Below are 24,260 nucleotides of genomic sequence, written 5' to 3'. Positions count from 1 at the left end.
ATATTATCAGATGATCCAAATAAAAACTTACCGACAAAGACATTCACACATGTGACAATGACCACCACAGGAATGCCAGTCAGCAGGATGTAGTATTGCTGAGGAAAAAATGAGAAGTCAAAATGAAATACTGAAAACTATTGTTCTGCGTAAGGGGCGATTAAGACTGGAGGTCTAACCAAGCCTCCATGTCAGGAATAATTATTACTTTGATGAAAAATAGTCGACATTTTATGCGCTGCACTTCTATATCATAGAAACTACAAGCACAAGAATAATTTTTGGAACAGAAATTCTTTCCACTTTGGGTTTGACTCTTGCATGGCTCACTACTGGCTCTATGTAATGTTATTATTACATGTGTCTACACTTACTCTACCTCTGAGCTAAATGAAAACACTACTGACCAGAGGATCTTCATCTGTGAAATATGAACATGACTTGAACACGTACAAATTGGCTCTCAAATAAGGCCGACAATGGCATGTTATTTACTAGGTGGATTCAATAATAGTGATGCAAATACCTTCAGGAGCGCAACGTTAAAGACTTTAGGGGGCTTAACTTAGTAATATGACATTTTATGCTTTTAGTATCCTTGTTAAAACATTAAATAAGTGAGCAGGTAGGGCAGGGCTCCACTTAAGTGTCTTCTGAATCCACATACAGCTGTGGCATTGATCTTATTATGGACTATCTGCAGCCCCCAAATTTGAGCTGGGACCACCCCTTAATTCATCATGATCACAGGAAATGGTGTTACAGCACTCACCAATAAGCGCAGAAATCTCCTGTCATAGAAGTCAGTAGGTTTGATGACAAACATTTTCTTCCCATGGCCCCAACGAACAGCCACTGCAAGACAAGGCGGGGGAATACTGTGGTGACCATGGATTTCAGATTTAAAGGTCGGTGCTTTATTAGCATAGTGACGTCTTTCCAATTGAGTTTTCCTCTCATACATATGAGACTAGAATAAAGCATCTTATAAAGGGTAAAACACATAAATTTCAATGTATGACCTTTAGTGTGGTTTCCACAGGTCTGCAGGTATGGAATGAGACTGAGTAAAATGTAAAAATGTCATTATGTCATTTCAAAAAGAGCCTTAAGCAGCAAGGTAAAGTTTAACACCCTTAAACAGCTGGGAAACTCTAAACCAGTTACCCTCATATCCATTTACAAAGTACTGTTATTTCCACCTGCCATACGTCTCTATTTATGGTATCTTACCTGTGAACCCAATGTTTAGTGATAGAATAAATGTCTTACGACCATTTAGTAGTTAGCATTAGGGTAGTTTAGTCTCTAGGTTTTTGGTTAGTCTTAGGAGTTTTGTCAGTGGTAAATGCCACTGTATATTACATGCACTTTCTTTTCTTAAATCTAAACAACTTTCTAGTAAACACATTTTAAAATACAATCTGCCCTATGTTTTGCATTCTTGGGATACAGTCAGTGCCCCTGAACCTTAGCCCCTCTTCAATGAAGCTGTTTAAGGTGCTTCTTGTTAGTGCAAGGAGGTGTGTTCTTCTTCAGTGGATTTCAGATACCATCCCACTATGGAACCTATACCTTTAAAGGCTATAAGCTTCTGGCCGAAGGACCAGCCACTCAAGTTTTTCACATTTGGGACCCTTTTCTGGACTACTATCAAAATTGATGGGGCCCGGGCCCTTAGGAGTGGACTGTATGGACTAGTAGGACTGAGGTCTTGAAACACATCTCTATGTAGGTTTATGTGCTCAATATGCCAATTTCACTTCTTCTTCTTTTTGCTTTATTTTTGTTTATCTGTATGTTGCTGTTTTTTCAGTGGAGAATGTGTTCTGTGTTAGTATGGAAATAAGTTGGAAAAGAGGATGTACATGAAGAGATGTACATCTTCCATGTCCTTTATTTTGTATAGTTATGATCCTCAAATTAATAAGTATAACTGCTAAGCTAACTACTAAGTAATAACTGCTTCATGTCTAGGCCCATAATCTCAAGTTTACAATAGTTCATCAGGGTGACCCATTTCACATCTCCATTATTTCTTATGGACTGTTCTTGTATTTTTTTTATATCTGTTTTTGTGACTAAACCTGTGAATGAATGAATGAACTTATTGGGCTGTAGTATCTGAGTAAACTTAAAATACAGTGCCTCTTTACATCCAAATTATTTATGATCATTCCCAAAATGTGTCTTCTTGTCAATAAATTAATGTTGGGCAATATCACAGCTTTATCCTTACAACAATAGATCATAATATTAACTAGGATTTACAATATCATGTGGTAAAATGTTTAATGTGCATCCCACTGATTCAAACGGGTTATATAGTGTTATAGTTTCTACAAAACATATTTTCCTGGTCTTTACACTATGGGTTATTACAGAAGTTGGTAAAATTAGATGTGACGTTAATGTTATAATTCATTTCGACAGAAAACTGAACCACACACTGACACATGATAACATGGGGAAGAGTGACAAATTGTAGTTCAAACACTACACAAACAATTCCTAACTTTACACCGGCTAAAAGGCAGCGTAAAATGTTGTTAGCTAACAAATAAGAGTGAGCAGCTATCTGCCACTACTAAAGTAACGTTACTATCGCACTTTGTACTCTTTTGTTGACAGCAGGACAAACGTTACCAGCTAGCTAACATTAGCATGCTAACGAGCCCCGGCGCAAGGTCATAAGAAGAGACGGCCGCCTTCAGGCTCAAACTTCTCACTCTTTGAACGGCCATAGTGTCTCTTACCTTTATCTGTCCGTGGGATTGTTCGAGAGAGTAAATTTGCCGCATTGTTTCCAGATTTCAGAGGACTCAGTCTGGCTGCAAAGGCAGCAGCAGACCTGAGAACACTCATGCCCACCATCTCTACTGTGGGACGGCCGCTCAACAACGCGACCTCTGATTCGTTGATGATAGAATGAAGCGGAGACCGCCATCTTTAATAAGGGCAGGTACGTTTATTTATTTTTTTATTTATTTATGTTTTAATGTATTGTCGTCTAGGTGTGGTATATAAAACTTAAAACGCAAATAGATATTAATAGCTCGGAAAAGTCAAACAATAAAAAAAAAACATATATTTAGTGGACAAAATGCATGACGGGTAATGTGGGAGGGACTACGGCAAAGATGGCGGCGTCCTCGTCCGCAGGACGCGTTTTGACTCTTTGCAAGCAGTTTCAAAATGTCTTTAGGATATCCTCAGCGATTAATACTCAGCACTGTACTGCTGCTGTAACCAAGTACCAGCCTCGTCTCTACAGGTAAGACGCTGTTACATTGTCTTAAACATGATTAATAAGCGACGATAAAGTCAAACGTGCTACAGCTAACAGGCTCTGCTAGTCAGGGACGGTTTGTGTAAATAAGTCATTACTTAGTGAACACACAGTGTATAACAGCGCTAATAAATAAACGTGGATATCTTCAAGGTTTAAATTTATGATGCTACCTGCAGACATCTGCTGAGTGAAATTGTTGACACTGGATTAAAGAGTCATGGTGTGGGTGATAGTTTATGACTATGACAGTCTCCGGTGTAATTAACTGTGTTTATAGATACAGGGTTCTTAATTCAATTCAATATAACTTTATTTATCCCGAAGGAAAAACAGTAACAACCAGAACAACAAATGGGTTTCAGGGTTACACACTGGACCTAGTCAAGTTTAAGTTAAGTTTATTTACTTTATTAATCCCCCTGAGGGGAAATTCAATGTTTTCACTTTTGCTTGTCAATTACACACAGGTCCGAAAGACACACACATGCACAAACAGGACCTATACATGCACAAAGTGGAGAGATGTCAAAGTGAGGGGGCTGCCCTTGGTGAGGCGCCCCGAGCGGTTGGGGGGTTCGGTGCCTTGCTCAAGGGCACCTCGGCAGTGCCCAGGAGGTGAACCGGCCCCTCTCCAGCCACCAGTCCACGCTCCATATTTTGGACTCGAACAGGCGACCCTCCTGTTCCCAACCAAAGTCGCTATGGACTCAGCTACTACTGCTAGTCTTAAATATCAGTCAAAATATATATACTCTCTCTATATATAGAGAGTTACTGTAAGTTAATAACTAAAACGGTGGAAAAATGCATACTGCTCCTGATAATCAATGTTATATATGTTATGACAGCGAGAAGCAGTATTGCACATGAGTTTGAGAAAAATATATTGCACTACATTGACATGATGTAAAAATGTTGCATATTTACATCATGTTCATATTGTAGGGTACACCCTGGACAGGTCACCAGACTATCACAGGGCAGACACATAGAGACAGACAACCATTCATGCTCACATTCACACCTACTGGCAATTTAGAGTCATATGTGCATGTTATGATTGTGGGAGGAAGCCGGAGTACCCAGAGAAACCCACGCTGACATAGGGAGAACATGCAAATTCCACACAGAAGGTCTCCCAAAACCCTGGGTTTGAACCAGGAACCCTCTTGTTTATTCTGATCTATTTCATTTTGAAAAAGGAGGCTTCAAAGCTGCTTTATTTATTTCCCACTGTACATAAATGGCTGGTAAAATGGCAGCACCAGCTCCAATTTTTTTCCAGTGTAGATCTTCCTACAAGGTTCTATAAACGTTCCCCTTAAGCTTTAAAAATATGCCTGCCAAGTACCCTTTTTTATTTTCTATTTTTATTTGTTACAGAATTTTAGTATTGGATTCGCAAAGATGATTTCATGGTTGTTATCTGTCAGGAAAGGAAAGGTAGTTAAGGAAAGAAAGCAGGAGGCGTTATAAGAGTACTTGTTTTAGGATGGACTATCCCTTATACGTTTTCTTATGTGAGGTGTTTTTTTTTTTTTGCCCTACCAGGGAAAAGTCCACACTTGCTGCCCTGTCTTGGTACAGTCCCACCAGCTCTGTGAGTCAGTGTCGAGCCCTGCACACTACCATCAGCAGGAGAGGGCTGGAAGAGTTCTTTGACCTCCCTGAGAACCGAGGAGAGTCCAGTGTCAAGTCAGGTAAAACACTGGTTGCAAGAAACAACAGCAGTTACGGCCATTTAGACACCTTATGTTGCTGTGGCACTATTGTAGCACAGATTTACCCACCAGGCATGACGGCAACATTTCACACTTTTTGGTTTGTTGTCATTTTGTAGGTGGACCATGGACTGCCAAACAGCTGAGAACAAAGAGCAATGAAGATTTACACAAACTCTGGTAAGCACTGGTGAGACACACTGGTGCTCCACAGTGTATCATCATTTATCAGCTGTGTGTAACGTTCTTGTTGTATCTCAGGTATGTGCTGCTTAAAGAGAGGAACATGCTGCTCACACTTCAGCAGGAATCACGAAGGCAAAAAGTCATGATGCCGAGTCCAGAACGATTAAGGAAGGTCAGTATGCCTAACTGATATCTCCACTATTACTATATTAATAGTGTATTACAACTGACTGATGACATTTGGCTTCGCCTTCAACAGAGCCACACAGGTGCATGTTTTTTTCTAAGTAAGAGCCCTGGCTGAGATTACCCTTGCTGTCTTTTTCCTCCCAGGTTGAGCGGTCGATGATAAGACTGGAAACAGTGGTGAATGAGAGAGAGACTGCACTGCGTCTGCTGCAGACGGGACAGGAGAAAGGCAGACCAGGGACCTGGAGGAAGAATACATTTGGATACACCTACTGGTGAGGCCACATTGTCTGTATACATGAAGACACACAGCAGCACTATGGAGTTGTTTCTCTATCTGTGTGTCCCTGTTTTGATATCAACAGAATTTCCTAAGTGTAGGCAAAGCTGATTTAGACTCTCTGCAGGTGGCCTGTTATCTGATTGCAGTACATCTAAATGGCCAAGCTTTATAAAATTAAATGTGAGAGACGGCATCACTCATGCACGCTTGTTGTCTTTCCCTCAGGTATCGATTCAAAGAATATGCAATTCCTTGGTACATGAACAGAAGGTACAAGCGAAAGAAGTTCTACACACCGAAGTTCGTCGAACCACACATAAGGTAAGATTTTTTGTAACCTCTTATCCTTTTAAGGGTTGCAGGGGGAGCCTATCCCAGGTGACACTGGGCGAGAGGGGAGGTACATCCTGGACAGGTCGCCAGATTATCACAGGGCTGACACATAGAGACAGACAACCATTAACGCTCACATTCACACCTACGGGCAATTTAGAGTCACCAGTTAACCTGCATGTCTTTGGGCTGTGGGAGGAAGCCGGCGTACCTTAAGATAACCCACACTAACACAGGGAGAACATGCAAACTCCACACAGAAGGGCCCCACCCAGCAGGCGGGTCCAAACCTAGGACCCTCTTGCTGTGTGGTGACAGTGCCAACCTCTGCAGTGGTCTGTAGACTGACCATGTTGCCACAGAGGATGTTTTAGTCAATGTAAAAAAAAGTGTGGAAAGAGTTCAGCCTTAAGTTACGCTATGAAAATGTTTTCCTCCAAAAAACAAAGTGTTGATTTCTCATTGTTTCCATATTTTTCTGTCCTGCAGGCTGCGCATAGAGAAGCACCTTCGAGAGAGGGCCAGGAAAGCCAACTTAGAGAGGAAAGCTCAGGCCAAGCTCAAGGAGAAGTTTCCTCAGATGAAAGCGTCCGCCTCATGAAATGTCAAGCGTAGATTTTACAGTTAGGGAGTTCTGACATCTGTCCAGACACAAGGTCTTCTCTGTATTTTATCTGTGGCGTGATGTGGATACTCAAGTCTGACTCGGCTCATGTGAAATAACCGAAGGTGGTCTGAAACTGTATGAGTGTATTTGTTCAGCTGTTATTTGATCCTAGAAGATAAATTATGCTAAACCATCCTGTTTTCATACTTAAATTAAAATAAACCTCATGTATTGAGTTTTTGTCATCGTGATTTACTAGTTCATAATTTCAGTGTTAAAGGTTTGGAGATCATATGACTTTTAAGAATGTGTTTATGCAACTTAACAGTCATTTCATGTGATCTAAATGTAAACCTGCTGTGTTTCATGTCAAAGTACCACATGTTGGTCTTACAAGAAACCCTCAGACTTAAAATAACCATGTACATGTCAAAGTGAGCTATAATACATTATCACACACTCATTTAACAAAAACGACTTTATTTTTAAAAGACCATGTGTAGCCAATGACAAGCAAAGTGAAAATTAAATACAGATTTGAGTTGACACCAATAAGCAGAGGTGAGAACTGACTGGCCTCTGCCTATAATGAGCTTACTTACTACACAAAGAAAAGGCTTATGAACAAAAGACATTATTCACCCCAAAACTGTAAGGTCGTTCCTCCAAATGCACATCACCTAACTTTTACTGTGTCAGTATTCTGCAGAAACCTTGCAGAGCAAATTCTGTGTTCATGTGTTTTACCACATGCGATCATGAACTTGATTTACATGCTGATATGTAATGGCCCTTTGAACATGACAGACAGTGTCTAAAGTAAGAAAACGGGCACAGACTATCAGGAGAAGATCAACTTTTGTCCGTTCTGTGAAAAACGTTTAAAGATGCAAGGTTTCCACACAACACCGACAATCCAAAGATAAGGCAACAGACCGACTGTAAAGACATAAACAAAGGAACTTAAATCCAATTTCATCATCGTGACATGGTGTACTTTGTAAATGTTTGTCTGATTTTCACAATGAACCCCAGACAAGCGACATACAGACAAACTCAATTATTTTTTAAAAACAAATCATACAAAACGAGAGCCATCATCTGTGGGTGTTCCTGAGTCCAGGGTCAGAGGTGAACGGATCATGTTGTTGAGCTTGTGGCAAAGACGGTGATAGAGAGGGGCGGGGTATCAAATCAAGGGCACTTCCTGTCCACACACTGCTTTCCACCCTCTTCGTACTCCTGTTTGGAGATCCACATCTGCTGGAAGGTTCCCTGGCAGACACAGAAGACATGTTTAGTTTGAATAAATCAGGACAAAGATAAGCAGGAATACAAACAGGCACACATAATTTAAGACAAAGCTGTCGAGGAAAGTAGATGTGTTGCTACTTGTAACACATTTTGCCATCAATAATCAAATGTCAGGTAATCTATGTAAAGCCCCTTTCACATAAGCAGTCTATCCCTAGATGTTCAGGAACATTTCCTGCATGGGGTCGTGTGTGAATGGGAGCAGGGATCAATATTCAAGTAAATCTGTACCGGAAATTTCCCACCTCAAGACCTAGTAACATTCCAGGGAAAATGCCAGTGTGGCTGTGTTGTGAGCGAAAGCAGCAACATTGCAGGGGCAAGCACGAAAGGGTTACATCCGTCTGACGAAAGATGTTTTCACGTGGAGCAATCTAACAAATCACAAGACTCCACTAATGATGTATTTTAATCCACGACTTGTTTGGTTTAGCATTTACAGCAATGCAAACGTGTTGAATAATTAATATATAACAAGGACAAAAACAGCTCCCCGCCTGCCACGTTCCTGAAAAACAATACGACTTCCGCCGCATACAAGTACATCCAACCTTGCCCATAAATATTTGGGTGCCACGGTGCTTCCTGTGCAGACACCTTTTGCAAATCACCAGCTCTGTAGATGTTGCTTTAAATCCCATCAGTTGAGAGAGACAGTTTCCTTTACCTCAACAACCACTGTCTCCTAAATATATAGAAAAAAATCTTCTTTCAAATGTTGATATATTCTTATAACAGTTTTAACTGCTGTGTGTCCTTACAAGTGATGCCAGGATGGAGCCTCCTATCCAGGCACTGAACCGGCGCTCCACTGTAGTGTTGTTGGCTATCAGCTTCAGCCTCATGCTCTGCAAATCACAGAGAGACATGTTAAACTCTGGCAGTAAATAGAGTTGTGTTCAGTGATGTATTCAAAAGATCAGACCACATGAGTTTAAATAAGTACTTATGTTGTGAGTTGAAATCAAATTTATCTTTACTACGATAACAATGTTTATCAGAATATGGGATCAACTCACCGGAGGAGTTTTCTGGGAGAGTTCTCTGTTCAGTCGGTCTGTGAAGCCCTGAATGAGCGTGTTTCCTCCGGTCACCACCACACTGCCGTATAGACCCTGACACACAAAGTCAAAAGGTCAGCAAACTGGAGTTTCTGCTTTTTAAAGCAACAGTAAAGATTTAGGAGCAAAAATAAAGTGCAACACACAGGCATACACACTGTCTCTTAGCAAACACTGGACACGTTCTTTAATAAACTCACATTGTTGGACATAAAACAGTGACAATAAATGGATTCCAGGGGCTATTGTAGTTCCAGAAATTGTAATATACACATTTTTTTTGGCATGCCCAATATTTATTCCAGAGTTATTTCCTGCATTTCAAAAAAAATGTTGACATTTAGCACACCTCAGAAGAGTGTACTAAATGAGTTACATACAGCTAGCCAAATGTCTCAGATAAAACACACAAATAAAATGCAAGGCACTGCTAGTAGCCGTTTATCTGTGTTTTATGCTGCATTTTAATTGAAGCTGCTGGTTGGCTTGTTTTTATGATTCATCTTTATTCCTGGCAGATTTTTTTGTTAAAAAAAAAAACGTTCGAGCAAGACATCTTTACCCATTCAGTCATTTAAATGGATAAAAGTTAAACTGTCTCAAAAAATAGAAAACTTATTTTAAGACACTACAAAAATTGCAGCCCAGGGTTAAAATTTCTTGATAATCACCGGTCGGATGTCGATGTCACACATTCCCACGCTGGTCGTCACCACATGGCCGACTCCCAACATGGTGTTTCCAGACAGGCCCTGTAGTGATCAGAACAAACAAATCTAATTCATTACACAAAGAGAGCAACACATTTTGACATTTTAAATACATTTTCGTAACTGAGCTGTCCTTTAGAGCAGTAGTTCACAAACCCCTATCAGCCTGTCAGATGAGCTCAAGTGCCCCTTAATCAACACTACTCGTTAAATGTGTTCATGTCGTGATTATTATTAAAAACTATTGACAATATTTTTTTATACAGTTTTTACTAGATTTAAAAATACTGTTGGTGTTTTTTCATACAATTAAAATGTAACTCTTTTAGCTATTTATCCATTACATTTAGTTTGCCAACTATTAAAACTGTATAATTATTATTTTAGCAACTTTTTAGGCATTTACACATGAAGTCTCTGCTTGCCTGCTAACTACTTTTTACACACTCTCAACTGCAATACATTGTGTTCAGCTGACTCAAATACATGTGTAGCTATCATGGCTGCCCTGTAACATCCACATTAAAACACACACCTTGGCATTAGAGGGGTCAAACAGCCCCTCTGGGATCTTCAGCCTTTCAGCTCCAAAGTCACAGTTGTAGCCATTGGGCAGCTCATAGTGCACTGTGGGCATCTGTGCAGCAACCCTGACGACAGAGAAGAGTTCACCTGTGAGTTAGTTATTTTGGGATGAAACTGACATTTTCACCTTTCAAAGGAAGTTTACTCATAGCAGACAAACTTCCATAGAAACTGTGGGTTAAAGGAAAGGATCATACCAATGCCATAGACAGATTATTATTACATATAATGCTCTTACTGTTCATCATATGGCGAGTCAGACACCTGCAGCACAGATGCCTGGAAGTCCTGGATCACACACTGCAAATGTGAAGAAAAGACAAGTTGGCACACATTCAACAAAACACAATACGCACCAACTAAATCAACAATTAATTTTTACTCCAGCGACACAAAAAGTCTAAGACTTTGCTGCTTACATTACACATGTAGTTGTGCCATGAGCGGGTGACTTGAGGTAGTTTCTCCTTTTTCTTCCAGCTGGCCGGTGATCCTTCCCGCACTCCATCCTGTAATGACAAACACTGTGGTTGACACTGTCTGGTGTGACGGAAGATGACAATCAGGATGAATACAGACAGTGTATCAAAAAAAAAATTCAGACTTTACTTTGTGACTCCAAAATTGAAATTTATACAACAGGGATCTCAGGAGCAGGATGAACGCTGATAATAGCACAGAACAAATGTGAGCCACAAAAACAATTTGTTTTTGTTTAAGAAAAATACATGTTAATATGCTTTTAAATTTACTTATCCACACACCCAGTTGATGAAATTTAGAGGCAAGATATGAAATCAATTCATGCAGTGATACGGAAAAAAAGTTCACTTCATCATTGTCATTGACATCATCTGTCTTGCTCCTCAATGCCCCTTACATGCACAATAAAACAAAAAAAGACTCCACAGCAGGTTTCAGGTAGGTTATTTAAAACATACCAAACACTGAAATGAGATTCACTAAAATATACTAACTTACCTTTGATGCGATCATGTAAGGGGGAATTATTTCAACATTCAACTCTTGAAAAAGCTCCCTGCACTGCATGCTCATGAAGTCTCCAGCCAGGGGCGATTTGACGATGCCTGTCAGAGAGAATAAATTACACAGGACTTGAAGGAACACAATAAATCTCTACCATGTTTACATGTAGTACACCTTCACACTCTCTTTACGCCCCTCAACTTGACAAAAATGTGCCCGGAATTACTCAAAATTCTTTAGATTAGCTGTGTTCTGATTTACTCATCTTTTTGTGTCGTTGCAGCTCCGAATGAAATGGCTTTGTATCAGAAAACATTATTTTGCTGTAATCCAACATCATTTAGTTTCATCCAGAAATGTGGTTTAAATTAGGAGCAATTTTAAGAGATTAACCAACTTGACGGCTCACTGAAAATGACTTTTGCCCAACAATAGTTCATAACAGCAACAGAAGCTTGTAATAACTGAACATTTGTAGGAACAGCTGGCTTGATTGGCGAGGCTGAGGTGTAAGCTCCAGCCAGCAGATGGCAACATAAATCATAGAGAATAAGCACTTGCATCAATGAAAGATCACACATTTTCCATTTCTCCTCTTAGGTGATGAATCCCCTCCCTGGTTTAAATGTAAACCAAGTAATATCTGTCGGCAGATCATCAACTTGTGATTAATGTTTAATGATAACTGGTCACCTTGCTGCAAGACGTAGCCATCGTGCACTGGAATTGCTGTGGTGTGTGTGGCGCCGCTGTCCAGGACCAAGCCCGTAGACCGCCCATTGGCAAACCTTTAATACTCAGAGTTAAGGACATGTAATAGAAGTTCAACACGTAACAGAAACAGTACTCTGAGAACATCATCAAACGGTAAACAGACAGTTAAATGACTCATGTTAGCTCTGTTTCCAATGAAGTGAAACAGTAAAGGATACGCAGAGAGCACAGCTGATTTGCAGAGGAAGAAGGCAGGAATGTTGTAATGTTCAAACATCAGCTCTGTTAGTTTCTCTCGTTTTGCTCGTGTGTTCCACTGCAGACACAAAACAGAAAACAGGCTGCTTACAACAGAGTACTGTCAGCACAACACAAACTGCTGTGTTTCTCCATGGGGTGATGAGGACCAGCGCAGGAAACAAGTTTTCTAACTTTTTTTTTTTTTAGCTTATTTGCCTTTATTATTTAGGACAGATAGATGTGAAATATGGGAGAGAGGGAGGGGACGACATGCAGCAAAGGGCCACTGGTCGGACTCAGGCTTGAACCAACACCACTCTTAAGGACTCAAACTACATGGGGTGCACGCTCGACCAGGAGAGCTACCAGTGCCCCGGACAAGTTAATATGTTAAGACAGAACAGGACTTTTAAACCTCATTTGTTGACTGATAAATTCAAACTATGTGAAGACTGTTTGGCCTCTGTACAGCCGCAGAGAAGTAACCAGTGTTCAGACTCACCGATGCTTCTGACATGAGCACTGGATGCAGGCTGGGTTCAGACTTGAAGTGCATCTTGTAGGTGTGATCCAAAATGGCCTGGAAACTGTCCCAGTCTTCAACTGTAAAAGGAACAGAAGAGAAAATAAGGACGAGGCTTTTTAACTGTCAAATCACTGTCGGACTACAGCAGATTCACAGCTACATATGCTCAACATGTGATAGCCAAACTTGCTCCGGTGATGCTCCCGATCTAGTTTTGGGGAAAAGTGTTTAAAAATGTAGGCAGTAAAAACATTTGCTTTACCCATAGATATATCTGGGTTGCTGTGCATCTCTTGAAATCAAATTTAATGTTTTTTTAGGACCTTTGTAAGACATTGACAGAAAAAATGTAATATTCTTTCCACAGCAAAAGGCATGCACATTAGGGCTGAGCTTTATGTTCAAAATCCACTTGACAATAATATCTCATAAAGTAATCAAATTAAAGGGAAATGCAAAGAACGGTGTCCAACTGCAGGACAATTTTGAAAACACTGTAAAACAATAAGGCTGTTCTGGTCATTCTCACACTCAGATTAAGCCATAGCTAAGTCCTCACATTAAGACACATGTATGTTACAATTTACCTACTTTTTATCCTCTTTAACAGTCCAATTAAATCTGTAAACTCCAGCTAAGCAGTCACCGAATTAAAAGCCCGCTCCTCGATGCGGCTGCGCACCTTAAACATCATCATCCAGATTCCAGCAACTATCAGAGGTAACAGAGAGATTTCTGTCCTCTCTGAACCCCTCTGTCCAACTGTCCTTAGCTTAGCATCATCTGTGCTGTTTTGTGTACTTCTTGAATCCTGCTACCTTCGTGAGAGCAGAACCATTTGAACATTACAAGAAAAAGAAAGAGTTGGACTGAGTCACATACGAAGGCCAAACCATAGTTAAATGAGTGAATCCTGTGGGGAGATATTTCTAATGGAACTAGGCATCGTCTCACAATTTAAAACCTACTACAATAAAAAATAAAATTAAAAAAAATGACGATATTTTATGACCTTAAATTCTCAAAATCTAATGTAAGATGTTCAAAGAGGCCTGTACAAAAACACTGTCATGTTATCAAAGTATGTCTTCACTTTATTTGTGGCTGCAGGCCTACAAAAAAAAAAAAAAAAATCAACGTCACAAAAAACGTGTATCTTTCACCATCATCATCACTGCTGGGTCAGATGGTGGAGAAAATAGAGCAATGATGAGCTTTTTTAGATAATAATTTGAGCATCAGGCACCAATGTTCCAGGTCAGCCCTCTGAGGGAGCCTGTGGTCCCACGGTGCTGTTCTGCTGCAATTAAGATCGGTGTCACACTCATCTCTAAATAGCCTCGCAGCCAAACTCCACTGGACCAGATTCTGATGAGAATCATCAGCTAGGTCAGCGCACCAGAGTTTCATATCCGCTGTCGGCAATACTCCTGAGGTGACAGAAATCAAATGCACCAGCATTGTTTTGCATTTGTAGAGGAGAATTTCGGCTTGGCTTTAAATGCTTTGGAACGGAAATTATTAAACAAATACCTGATTGGTTGATAAAGAGGAAATTAATTTGCAGCAGTTTGATTACTATGTAATATTTAAATCATGTGTTAAAGACAAATGCCAACATTCAACGGATCCAGCTTTAACATAATTGTAAATATACATTGTTTGAATTCAAGTCATTTTAAACATCACAGTGGGCTTTGGGAAATCGTAATGTGCATTTTTCTTACATTTATCGACTGAGAAAATAATTGATTAATTGATTAATGAACAGAATAATCAAAAGATGAGGCGATAATTAAAGTAATTGGCTGTAGCAGCCCTAGTTTTTAGATAGTAGTTGTTAAATTGGGATAAACAATTAAATTTAGCTTGATAGTTTTGAACTGATGTGAGAAAAACACCATAAAAAGAGGAAAAAGAGACTGAAACTGAGCCTCAAACCAAAGCATGGGAAAATAATCAAAGATCCAACAGTGATTTTATTATAGGATAATGGCTCCAGTTCAGCTCTGGACATGTAACCCATATCTGGCTTTAAATATTTGACAAATCCACATTTAAACGAGAGCAAACAAGGGTAAGAAAATATGATCACAGTCAGGCAGACATGATGGTAAGACGGAGGGGTCTGCCTTTCACCAAGAGGACCCCAGACGGGAGGGCTCATGATAATGAGTTGCCTTGGTCTTCAAATAATCTCATTAATATTCATGGTGAACAGCACATCATCTATATGTCAGTCAGGGTTGTGACGAGTTCATCTACAAAGTCGGCTGTCAGACCAAAGGAGTCTAATTATGGATATGGATCGAGCAGACGGGATTATAAATATTCATTGTTGAGTTTACGTCACAGACCATGACTAAAAAACAGGGTCATGCACTTATACACAACCCATGTGCGTTCATATGGGCTGTAAATGCTGTCATTTCTCAGCACTGCACAGACACAGCAGAAAATGTTGAAACAGCCTGGTCGGTCACAAACCCAACAACACAGCAGTTAGAAACCAAAACGTTCATTGGATTTTAATGCGTGAAAAAAAAAGTAGTCAGCACTCACTCATGCCATTCTTGAGCGGAGACATGACCTCCATGCTCTCCCTGGGTACCCTCAGCTGGTTGGTATCGATATAGTAGGTGGTGCCGCTCTGCTTGTTCTTGTCGCCATCCGTCTCCATAGGCGTGCTGCCATCCTCTCGGTCAAGGGTCACACCTATCACCGTGGGGAAATCCGCCTGAGACAAGCCGAAACAAAACAAAACAGGACACAATGCACGTCAAGACAGATTCTCACACACCCTGGTTTACCAATATCTAGCACGGGTGCACAAATTCAATGACACCTGTAGCAAAAGATCTCCCTCATCCCAAACACTGAAGTTCCCACACATAAAGTTCCCATTTTTGTGAAACTGAGGGTGAGGCAATGCTCCTCTGACTTATGAAGACTAGGAGTACAACTGTTTTGAAATTCTCAAAAGTACCTTCTGTAATGTTTTGGCTTGGACTGACTAATTCATCTTGCATAAACAATGTCTGACTTAAATCATCCCATAAGCTTTTTAACGTCAGGAAATTTGACTTGTCACAGTAGGAAAAGCTCAGGTGCTACATTTAGAGCTGCAACAACTTAACTATCAGCAGAAAATTAATTGACCTTTTTGACCTTTCTTCATCGTTACAGATGTTACCTTAAAGATACACTATGCAGGACTATTGAGCACTCTAAACATGCACACCAGTGGAAATTAAAGTAAAAGCCAACCTCAGATTCACTCTAGTTTGATGTTTCACCTCGCTATTTTTGCTTTTTGTCAGCGCTGTATCGCTTGGATGCCTACTGCTTATGGTCTGGCTCCTGGTCACTACCTTTTGGTAAAACCCCAACCTCACCAAAGCGCTATGGAGGTACACGCCCATAAATGTCCCAAACATAGAAAATAGGTACAGACAGAGGGCAGAGTCACTGCAGAAAAATAAACGGCCACACACACTTTTAGTGGGTCATCATGAGTGGTGACTGAGAGGGATTACTTCTGTATGACTCCATACATTTTACTTTTTTAGGGAAATCTTGCAAAGTGTATCTTTGAAAAAAAGTACAGCTTGACAAAACAAGACATTTAAATATGTCAGTTTGTGCTCCGGGAACCTCTGAAAGACTTTTGCAATATTTTGTCTGAATATCAATTAATCCAAAAAAAGTCAGATTAATCATTTTAAAGGTGGAGCACCACCTTAATAAAGAATTCCAAATTGTTATTTACATGGCCAAGTTCAATCAATATTTGTGAACATGAGCTACTCCCCCTCAAAGCCAGAAACCAGAGATGTAAGCCTCAAAATTGTGATGTCATAGGGTATAAAGTCTGGAGCTGCTCCACAGACAATGACTGGGAGACTGATTCTGCAGACCCAGAGAATGACTGTTGTCTTTTTTATGCCCAAATGAGCTTTTTTCTATTGTAGATGTTAATGTACCCACATACTCAGAACATTCCCCTGGTTGCTCTCAGTGTCATCTTTAACATCTTTCCCAATTCATTGTCTATGGAGCAGCTCCAGACTTATGACTTACAATGTTGTTAATGTCTGCTAATATTTTTGGACTGTCCTAGACCATAGGAATAACATGTATCAATTTTAAAAACGGGCATACTTTCCCTTTAAAAATAATCATAAGTAGCAATCATGATCAGAACCAATACTATTAAAACATGATTTCATGATCCTTCAATGAAACCGTGATCTGTCACCACAAGTGTAACCTCACACAGTAATTAGGTCTCATTTGTGTTGGCACGCAAAGATGATGTATGGACAACATATTATATTTGAAAACAGGAAAGTGGAGGTGGAGTGGTGGCATGTGGCGACATTAAGCATGATATGGCACATAGTACAAAAAAAAAAAGTGATTCTCACTACGGATGAGACCAGAGCATATAATACGGTGTTATGTACCCAAGGTCGATATTACAGTGATTTCACAGACTTATGAGAGTATGACTGACCACCAGTGCTCATCTCTGACATTTCTCTTGTCAAACTGATATTTGCACAATCAAGATCTCCACCTAAAGCACAGATAAATCAAAACTAAGCAAGGATCCAGAACGATCTGAACTCAATTTATGCCGTCTGTCTCCAGAGTGACAGCCCTCATTTCTTGACATTGGCGAACCCCCGGAGGGCAGATGAAGATGCACAGAGGAAGAAAAGACACATAGTTAATCAGGTCATTTGAGTGATCCACTTACCTTGGGACAGTCTTCTCCAGCGTAGCCAGCTCTTACTGTGTATGAGCCAATGTCGAACACCAACGCTCCCACCTCATCTGCAAAGATGAGAGATCATTGAGAGTGTAAATTAAATAATAATTTTCACAATGAACACAGCGAGAGATGCAATAATATACAATATGTGACCAAACTACTGATATCAGCCACTTTTAATTTATATTTGCATTTAGTGTGCTTGCTTTAATATGCTTATGGTGTTTAAAATAGGTATCTGCAATGACAAATAGCTGTTTAAATTTGCAATATATTCTTCTTTGAGTTGCGTACATAGAGAGCAGTTCCTCAACATTACATCCTACCACACAATCACACAAAAATCAACATCTCAGATAAAATCTCCATTCTGCAAAAGTGCCCTAAGAGTGCACCACTTCTCATAAATGACAAGCTAGGAACAGAAAAAAATGTTCACGCCCTTTTTGTAACAACAAAGTAAAGTATCACAGAAAAGACTCATCTGTAAGGTCTAACCTGTTTTTCATATTCCTGTACTCATCAATTATTGGTTGACATCACAGTTTCACCCATAAAGTATCTGAATAAGAAAACTAATAATACCTTGCAGTGCTGAAATAATTAGTCAAATTAGTAGAGTAGCTGACAAAGTAGCTCACAAACAAAGTTAATCGATTATGATTTTAGTTATGAATTTATAAAGTTAACATGCCAACATATTGCTCAGTATTGGCACAGATATCAAAGCTAAAGTAAGATGAGATAAGCAGGGAAATTTAGTTGTGGCAGCAAAGCACAAAAATAAATAAAGAGAAATATATAAAGTAACGAACAATAAGGGGTTTGTAAACTAAAATATGAATAGAATAAAAATTTAAACTATGCAAGAGCATTTGATGAGGTATGGTGACTGTGATGCTGATAAAATAACAGTGTGATTAATAAAAGCAGAGTCAACAAGTCTATGTAAACTGTGTACACTTGGCTAATATATGAAATGGTACTCATTGTTTGACAGTTTTCAAATAATAGAATATAGCGCAAGAGTCAATGAAATATATTAACATAATATGGTTCAATGAGGTATATTATGACATATGGTTGTGTAGTAGTGTAGTAATACAGTAGTATAGTATAAGAAAAGCTATAAATTTAAGTATAACAGGCTTCTCAGCTGATACTTTAAAAGACATGCCCTTTGTACAATATACATCAGCTATGTTAAAAATATAGTGTGTATGTGTATCTGTTTCAGTAACACAAACTAAGCATGTTACAATGTTATGATATTACAGTATAGCAACTTATAGTTTGCACAATGATCCCGTTGATACAACTGACAATCATTTATGTAGATTATTAATTCTGGGGTATAGTTATCATTAAGATTGCCAACAGAATGAACTGCATAATTAATTTCAGTATTAAGAGCAGCAGATACAATTAATTAAGAAACTACTTCAGTTCAGAGACACATATGTAAAGTTCTCGCCTTAGTGAATGTCAACAGAAGAGCAAAAACGTAGCAAATTTAATGCCGAATAACCTTGCACCGTTCAATCTTTAATCACAATCAGTGTGGAGACATGTATCTTCATTTCTCAGAGAGCTATATTTAACGTCGCACAAACGGAACTTGAGGTGTTCATGGCAAGCCCACTTTCATTCATTTCCTCGCCAGCTAGCTACGCAGTGCCGGTGTTACATTGTTGCTACATGAACACACTAAGTTAAACTTAAACCACAAGATGACGCACTGGAAAAAATAAAATTAATTCACTCTTAAACTCGTGCCGACTAAAGATGTTAGCAATACAGCAGCTTCAGTCTACCGCGGAGCTAAACGCTAAGTTAGCACAGCTAGCATAGCTTGCTAGCTATAAAGCTGGCTAAAGCTAGAAAACGGAACAACGTGGACACCAGTTTAGTAAAATTTTAATCACAAGAGCTCACTCACCGCCTCCGTACACTCCGCCACTCATCCTTTAAATTATCACAACGACAACTTTCTTAATATAAGTTATTACAGCAGAACGAGAACCGCTAAACGGTTAATCACAACAAAGGGAATTTGTTAGCATGGATCAATCTAACAAAGCAGGCGCCACACTGCGTCACGGCCGCTGTCCAATCAGAACGCAGCACTGTAGCAGTACTTCCGTTTCAGCTCTGACGGAAACATCAAGTACTTCCATGCTCTGGAGTGGACGTGGCCCACCGCACTTTATATCAACGTGAGTGAAAAACTGATAGTTAAGTAGTATAAACTTACTTTTAATCAGTATAAAGTGACATGCACAGAGTGTAAGAGCAGGTGTTATAACAGCACGGTGATTTTTGTGAGTGTTAACTGCAGGACCTTGAGTCACGGTCGTTTAGACTCAACAAGAAAGACGCTGATCTCGTCGACCATGTCACTGCATGCTGCAAAAGTAGCAACGCTAACAAACTGATATGTACTATTTGTGAATTTAAACAATGCAAATCTGAAATTACTGTTTTGGTTTTCATTAGAGATGCTGTGGGTGTACGCTGTATTATTTATATATCATGAATAAGTTGGAAGTCTCTACAGCCTCGTGGTTTTCCAAAGTTGGATTTAATTGCGCAAGCGCATAGGTTGAACAAATTGCTGACCATATAGTTTAGGTCTGAGAAAAGGTAAGAGTATATAACAGGTACATTTTTTTTTAAATGAAACTCATTCAACTCCAACATTCTTAGTTATAAATAGTCACAGTCCTAATGCATATTACATATCTGTGGCTTCTGTTGTATTGGCATTATGCTGTAGATATTTTTGATGTTACGTTTTGTATGAGAATATCCTGCATTTTTACAGTTAGTCTATGAAATATCAGAGGATAAGGCACAGAGTTCAAGGTGACCTCCTCAAATGGATTGTTTTGTGCAACAAAACCCAAAAAGATTCAGTTTAATATCACAGAGGACTAAGAAAACCACAGACAATTCACAGTTTTAGAGGGAAACAATGAGTTGTTATTATTTATTCAAGGAGAAGAAGCTGTTAAAAACACTCCTATTTTTAAACAAGCATTCTCTGGCCAACACCTGTTGACTTTCCGCATTCCCTGTGGCTCGTGTTCACTGTGTGCTGCGTTGGACTGTAACACAGCTTGTGCAACTTTTTGAAGTCATTCATTGATATCAAAATTAAAATTTAACTCTTGATCTTGGAGACAGCAGTTGACTGAACTGGAGCTGACAGACAAGTAACTAATTTGTTTGTTGACACAAAATTCATAAGATATCATTTTGATTATCAAGCAATCAAGGTATTGATCAAGGAACATTCTTCGATTCAGGCTTTTCAAATCTAAGAATATGTTGCCTTTCTCGGTTTTATATCATTGTAAAATGAATCTGAATGTTGTTGTGAGATCGTCTGCAATCATTTATAAATGTTCTACCAACCTTCTTAAACTTGTAAAATAATTTTTAACTTGGTTTGCTTCCAGCACCCATGCAGCGTTGCCTCACCCTGACCTTTGCCCGGCACAGCAGGCTCCTCTTGAGAAATAAATTTGCACCCATCTACTGCCGGCAATCAGCAGCCATGTCAAGTCTCCTTATCAACCAACCCAAATACTCCTGGCTCAGAGAGCTGGGCCTGTCTGAGGACAATCCAGGTGTTTACAACGGGAGCTGGGGAGGGAGCGGGGAGGTTGTCACGTCATACTGTCCCGCCAACAATGAGCCAATTGCCAGGGTAACCCAGGCAACCATGGCGGAGTATGAAGAAACTGTCCAGAAGGCTAGGGAGGCTTGGAAGATGTGGGCAGATATTCCTGCACCCAAAAGAGGGGAGATTGTGAGGCAGATTGGAGATGCACTTAGAAAGAAGATTAACGTTCTCGGGAGCCTGGTGTCTTTAGAAATGGGCAAGATCTATGTTGAGGGAGTGGGAGAGGTTCAGGAGTACGTTGATGTCTGTGATTACGCAGTTGGTCTGTCTAGAATGATTGGCGGGCCCATGCTGCCTTCAGAGAGACCAGGCCATGCCCTGATCGAACAGTGGAACCCAGTTGGACTTGTCGGCATCATCACTGCCTTTAACTTCCCTGTGGCTGTCTACGGCTGGAACAATGCCATCGCTCTGACCTGCGGTAACGTCTGCCTCTGGAAGGGAGCTCCAACCACACCTCTCACAAGTGTTGCAGTTACCAGGATCGTGGCCGAGGTGCTGGAGCATAACAACCTGCCTGGTGCTATCTGCTCCATGACCTGTGGTGGCGCTGATATCGGCACAGCCATGGCGAAGGATGAGCGGGTGGATTTGCTGTCATTCACCGGCAGCACCCATGTTGGCAAGATGGTGGCTATGATGGTGCAGGAAAGATTCGGTCGTAAGCTGCTGGAGCTCGGTGGAAACAACGCTATCATCGTGTTTGAGGATGCTGACTTGAATCTTGTGGTGCCCTCAGCTGTCTTTGCATCTGTGGGAACCGCTGGCCAACGCTGCACTACAACCAGGAGGCTCATGCTGCATGACAGTGTCCATGACACAGTGGTTGAGAGGGTCTCCAAAGCCTACAAACAAGTCCGCATCGGAGACCCCTGGGATCCCACCACCCTTTATGGGCCTCTGCACACCAAACAAGCCGTGGATCAGTATCTGGCAGCCATTGAGCAGGCCAAGAAGCAGGGTGGCACTGTGGTCTGCGGAGGAAAGGTGATGGACCGTCCTGGAAACTACGTGGAGCCCACCATCATCACAGGGCTGGCTCACGACGCGTCCATTGTACACACCGAGACCTTTGTCCCCATACTGTACGTGCTCAAGTTCAAGTCAGAAGAGGAGGCGTTTGCCTGGAACAACGAGGTCCAGCAGGGCTTGTCCAGCAGCATCTTCACTAAAGATATGGGTCGGGTTTTCCGCTGGCTTGGGCCCAAAGGATCCGACTGCGGCATTGTGAATGTCAACATTCCTACAAGCGGAGCTGAGATCGGAGGAGCCTTTGGTGGAGAGAAACACACAGGAGGTGGAAGAGAGTCTGGCAGCGACTCATGGAAGCAGTACATGAGGCGTTCAACCTGCACGATAAACTACAGCAAAGATCTTCCTCTGGCCCAGGGAATCAAGTTTGAGTGAAGTCTTCACGTGATTTGTTAAATAAGCATTCAATTAGCCCAAAAGGACAACACTGAATGTTTTAGAGACAGTGTTGCCTAGCAAATGCAAGACATTTGTCTTTGCATTTTTTGCATCCAGAAAGGTCAGTCTGATTTATAACAAAATTTGGAATAATTTTGGAGCAGTTTAATTTTTCCTGTACCAAATTTATGTCTGAGGTTGTTGCATCGGATATTAGCGTTGGTTTGAAAAAAGTTTGGTGTTAAAGGTCAGATACTGTTTGCCCAAATGTTGGTGTGCACTTTTCTACAAGCACTTAGAAAGTGAGTTTAAGTGTTAGATGACTGTACCAGATACTTTATACTGTACAAAAAATAAATCTTAGCTTATTTTGAAAGAAAAAACTGGAGTGGACATTATTCATGGCTAGATTAAATCATCATAGCGCAAATGACAATTCAAACAAGACTGCTTAAAATCTTGTTAACAGCATGTAAAGGTTAAAAGAAGGTAGCTTTTTAAAACACTGCCTGTTTGCATCTCTCTGACAGCATTAATATACTGTACTTTGCATCTCAAGCACTGTGCTTTCATGACAATAAAACAATAAATAAAAGGTTTCATGTTCACATGTGGAGTTGGCAGGTCTGTTTTTTTGTCAACGTTTGTAAAGAGGATTAGAAAAAGCAGCACTAGTCCCTAAAACTAATTTTTACTTAAATGATCCTTAGTTTTCACATGCATCACTCAAGTATCAGTAAAAGCCACAGCAAAAATGTAAGATGCAGTGGAGTTCTTGATAGATGAGAATGAAATGTGTTTAAATGAATGTTGGAGAGAGATATGGCACATACCTTTCTGATACAAAAAATGACACTTGAAATCTTCCATCACCGCTTGAATCTTTAAGGCAGATGCGCTTTAGAGATTGCAACCAGTTAAGTCACATTTGCAGGTAAACAGCCTCAACCCTAATATTGATGTTACGTATTATGTATTATTTGGTAATTGATTTTAAAGTTTAAAGACAAAATAGATATAAAACTACACTACAGCAGACCAGATTTAGACAACTTTATTAATCCCACCAGGGGCAATTTGTTTGAACAGCTTGCCTTGCACGCACACGATAGCACAACATACATCAACATGTAGACATAAATAAATGAGTAATAAACAGCAATAAAAAATATGCCACGGAGTATAGGAGGATAAAGGAATAGACAAAAGTTAGTAGACATAAAAATTATGGAAATCTTGGCAAAAGAACAAAAACATGGTGATATCAGCAAATGTTAAGGACATGTTAACTGTATTTGATTGTATGGAGTTCACACCCACTGTGTGCAGCCTTGTGAAGCTGTTTATTCCTGACATTATTCACTGGATGTTTGTGATATTATTGCCACAATGACTACCTTGTTCACCGCAATTCCAAAATGGATTGTCAATACGAGTTGTGCTTAACCCCTTTAAATCTGGAGGGACATCAGTTTTCTTGTGCTGCATTCAGACACCTTTCACAAGCATTTAGATATTTGAAACCTGAGGGAATTGGTTTGGTTTCTTCTGAAAATGTGCAAAAACGCAATGAGGAACTTGGAAAGAAATGTCTTGCAAATTTTAAGAAAATAGTAAAATGTGTCAAGAATAAGAAT

The 24,260-nt window shown here is 40.1% G+C and overlaps 4 protein-coding genes across 4 annotated transcripts; 2 read left to right on the top strand and 2 right to left on the bottom strand.

Moving 5' to 3' along the window:
- Window positions 1–5: 5 nt before the first annotated feature.
- On the bottom strand, window positions 6–2,914 carry LOC126396903 (NADH dehydrogenase [ubiquinone] 1 beta subcomplex subunit 5, mitochondrial-like; the record flags this gene model as incomplete). The annotated part of the gene is made up of 3 exons (XM_050055274.1): window positions 2,757–2,914; window positions 773–855; window positions 6–98 (listed from the first exon to the last, which is right to left on the bottom strand). Coding segments are annotated over exons 1-3 (294 nt in total), but the record flags the coding sequence as incomplete, so codon positions are not given.
- A 202-nt stretch (window positions 2,915–3,116) lies between these two features.
- On the top strand, window positions 3,117–6,846 carry mrpl47 (mitochondrial ribosomal protein L47). The gene is made up of 7 exons (XM_050054822.1): window positions 3,117–3,274; window positions 4,844–4,992; window positions 5,133–5,193; window positions 5,275–5,371; window positions 5,533–5,663; window positions 5,897–5,992; window positions 6,494–6,846. Exons 1-7 carry the CDS (start codon window positions 3,141–3,143, stop codon window positions 6,603–6,605), a joined length of 780 nt encoding a protein of 259 aa, XP_049910779.1. The 5' UTR covers window positions 3,117–3,140; the 3' UTR covers window positions 6,606–6,846.
- A 228-nt stretch (window positions 6,847–7,074) lies between these two features.
- actl6a (actin-like 6A) lies at window positions 7,075–19,624 on the bottom strand. The gene is made up of 14 exons (XM_050054818.1): window positions 19,465–19,624; window positions 17,511–17,587; window positions 15,311–15,485; window positions 12,725–12,825; window positions 12,201–12,298; window positions 11,962–12,056; window positions 11,263–11,369; window positions 10,701–10,790; window positions 10,520–10,581; window positions 10,232–10,346; window positions 9,658–9,738; window positions 8,945–9,040; window positions 8,687–8,773; window positions 7,075–7,886 (listed from the first exon to the last, which is right to left on the bottom strand). Exons 1-14 carry the CDS (start codon window positions 19,487–19,489, stop codon window positions 7,806–7,808), a joined length of 1,290 nt encoding a protein of 429 aa, XP_049910775.1. The 5' UTR covers window positions 19,490–19,624; the 3' UTR covers window positions 7,075–7,805.
- Window positions 19,625–19,643: 19 nt separating this feature from the next.
- aldh7a1 (aldehyde dehydrogenase 7 family, member A1) lies at window positions 19,644–23,231 on the top strand. Its single transcript, XM_050054816.1, has 2 exons — window positions 19,644–19,741; window positions 20,987–23,231. The coding sequence occupies exon 2, from the start codon at window positions 20,992–20,994 to the stop codon at window positions 22,618–22,620; it is 1,629 nt and encodes a 542-aa protein (XP_049910773.1). The 5' UTR covers window positions 19,644–19,741; window positions 20,987–20,991; the 3' UTR covers window positions 22,621–23,231.
- The last annotated feature ends 1,029 nt before the right edge of the window (window positions 23,232–24,260 follow it).

Source organism: Epinephelus moara, chromosome 10, assembly GCF_006386435.1.
Source record: "Epinephelus moara isolate mb chromosome 10, YSFRI_EMoa_1.0, whole genome shotgun sequence".
Classification (NCBI taxonomy): Eukaryota; Metazoa; Chordata; class Actinopteri; order Perciformes; family Serranidae; genus Epinephelus; species Epinephelus moara.
The sequence above is the reverse complement of the archived record's forward strand: the minus strand, read 5'-3'. Positions and strand labels throughout refer to the sequence as shown.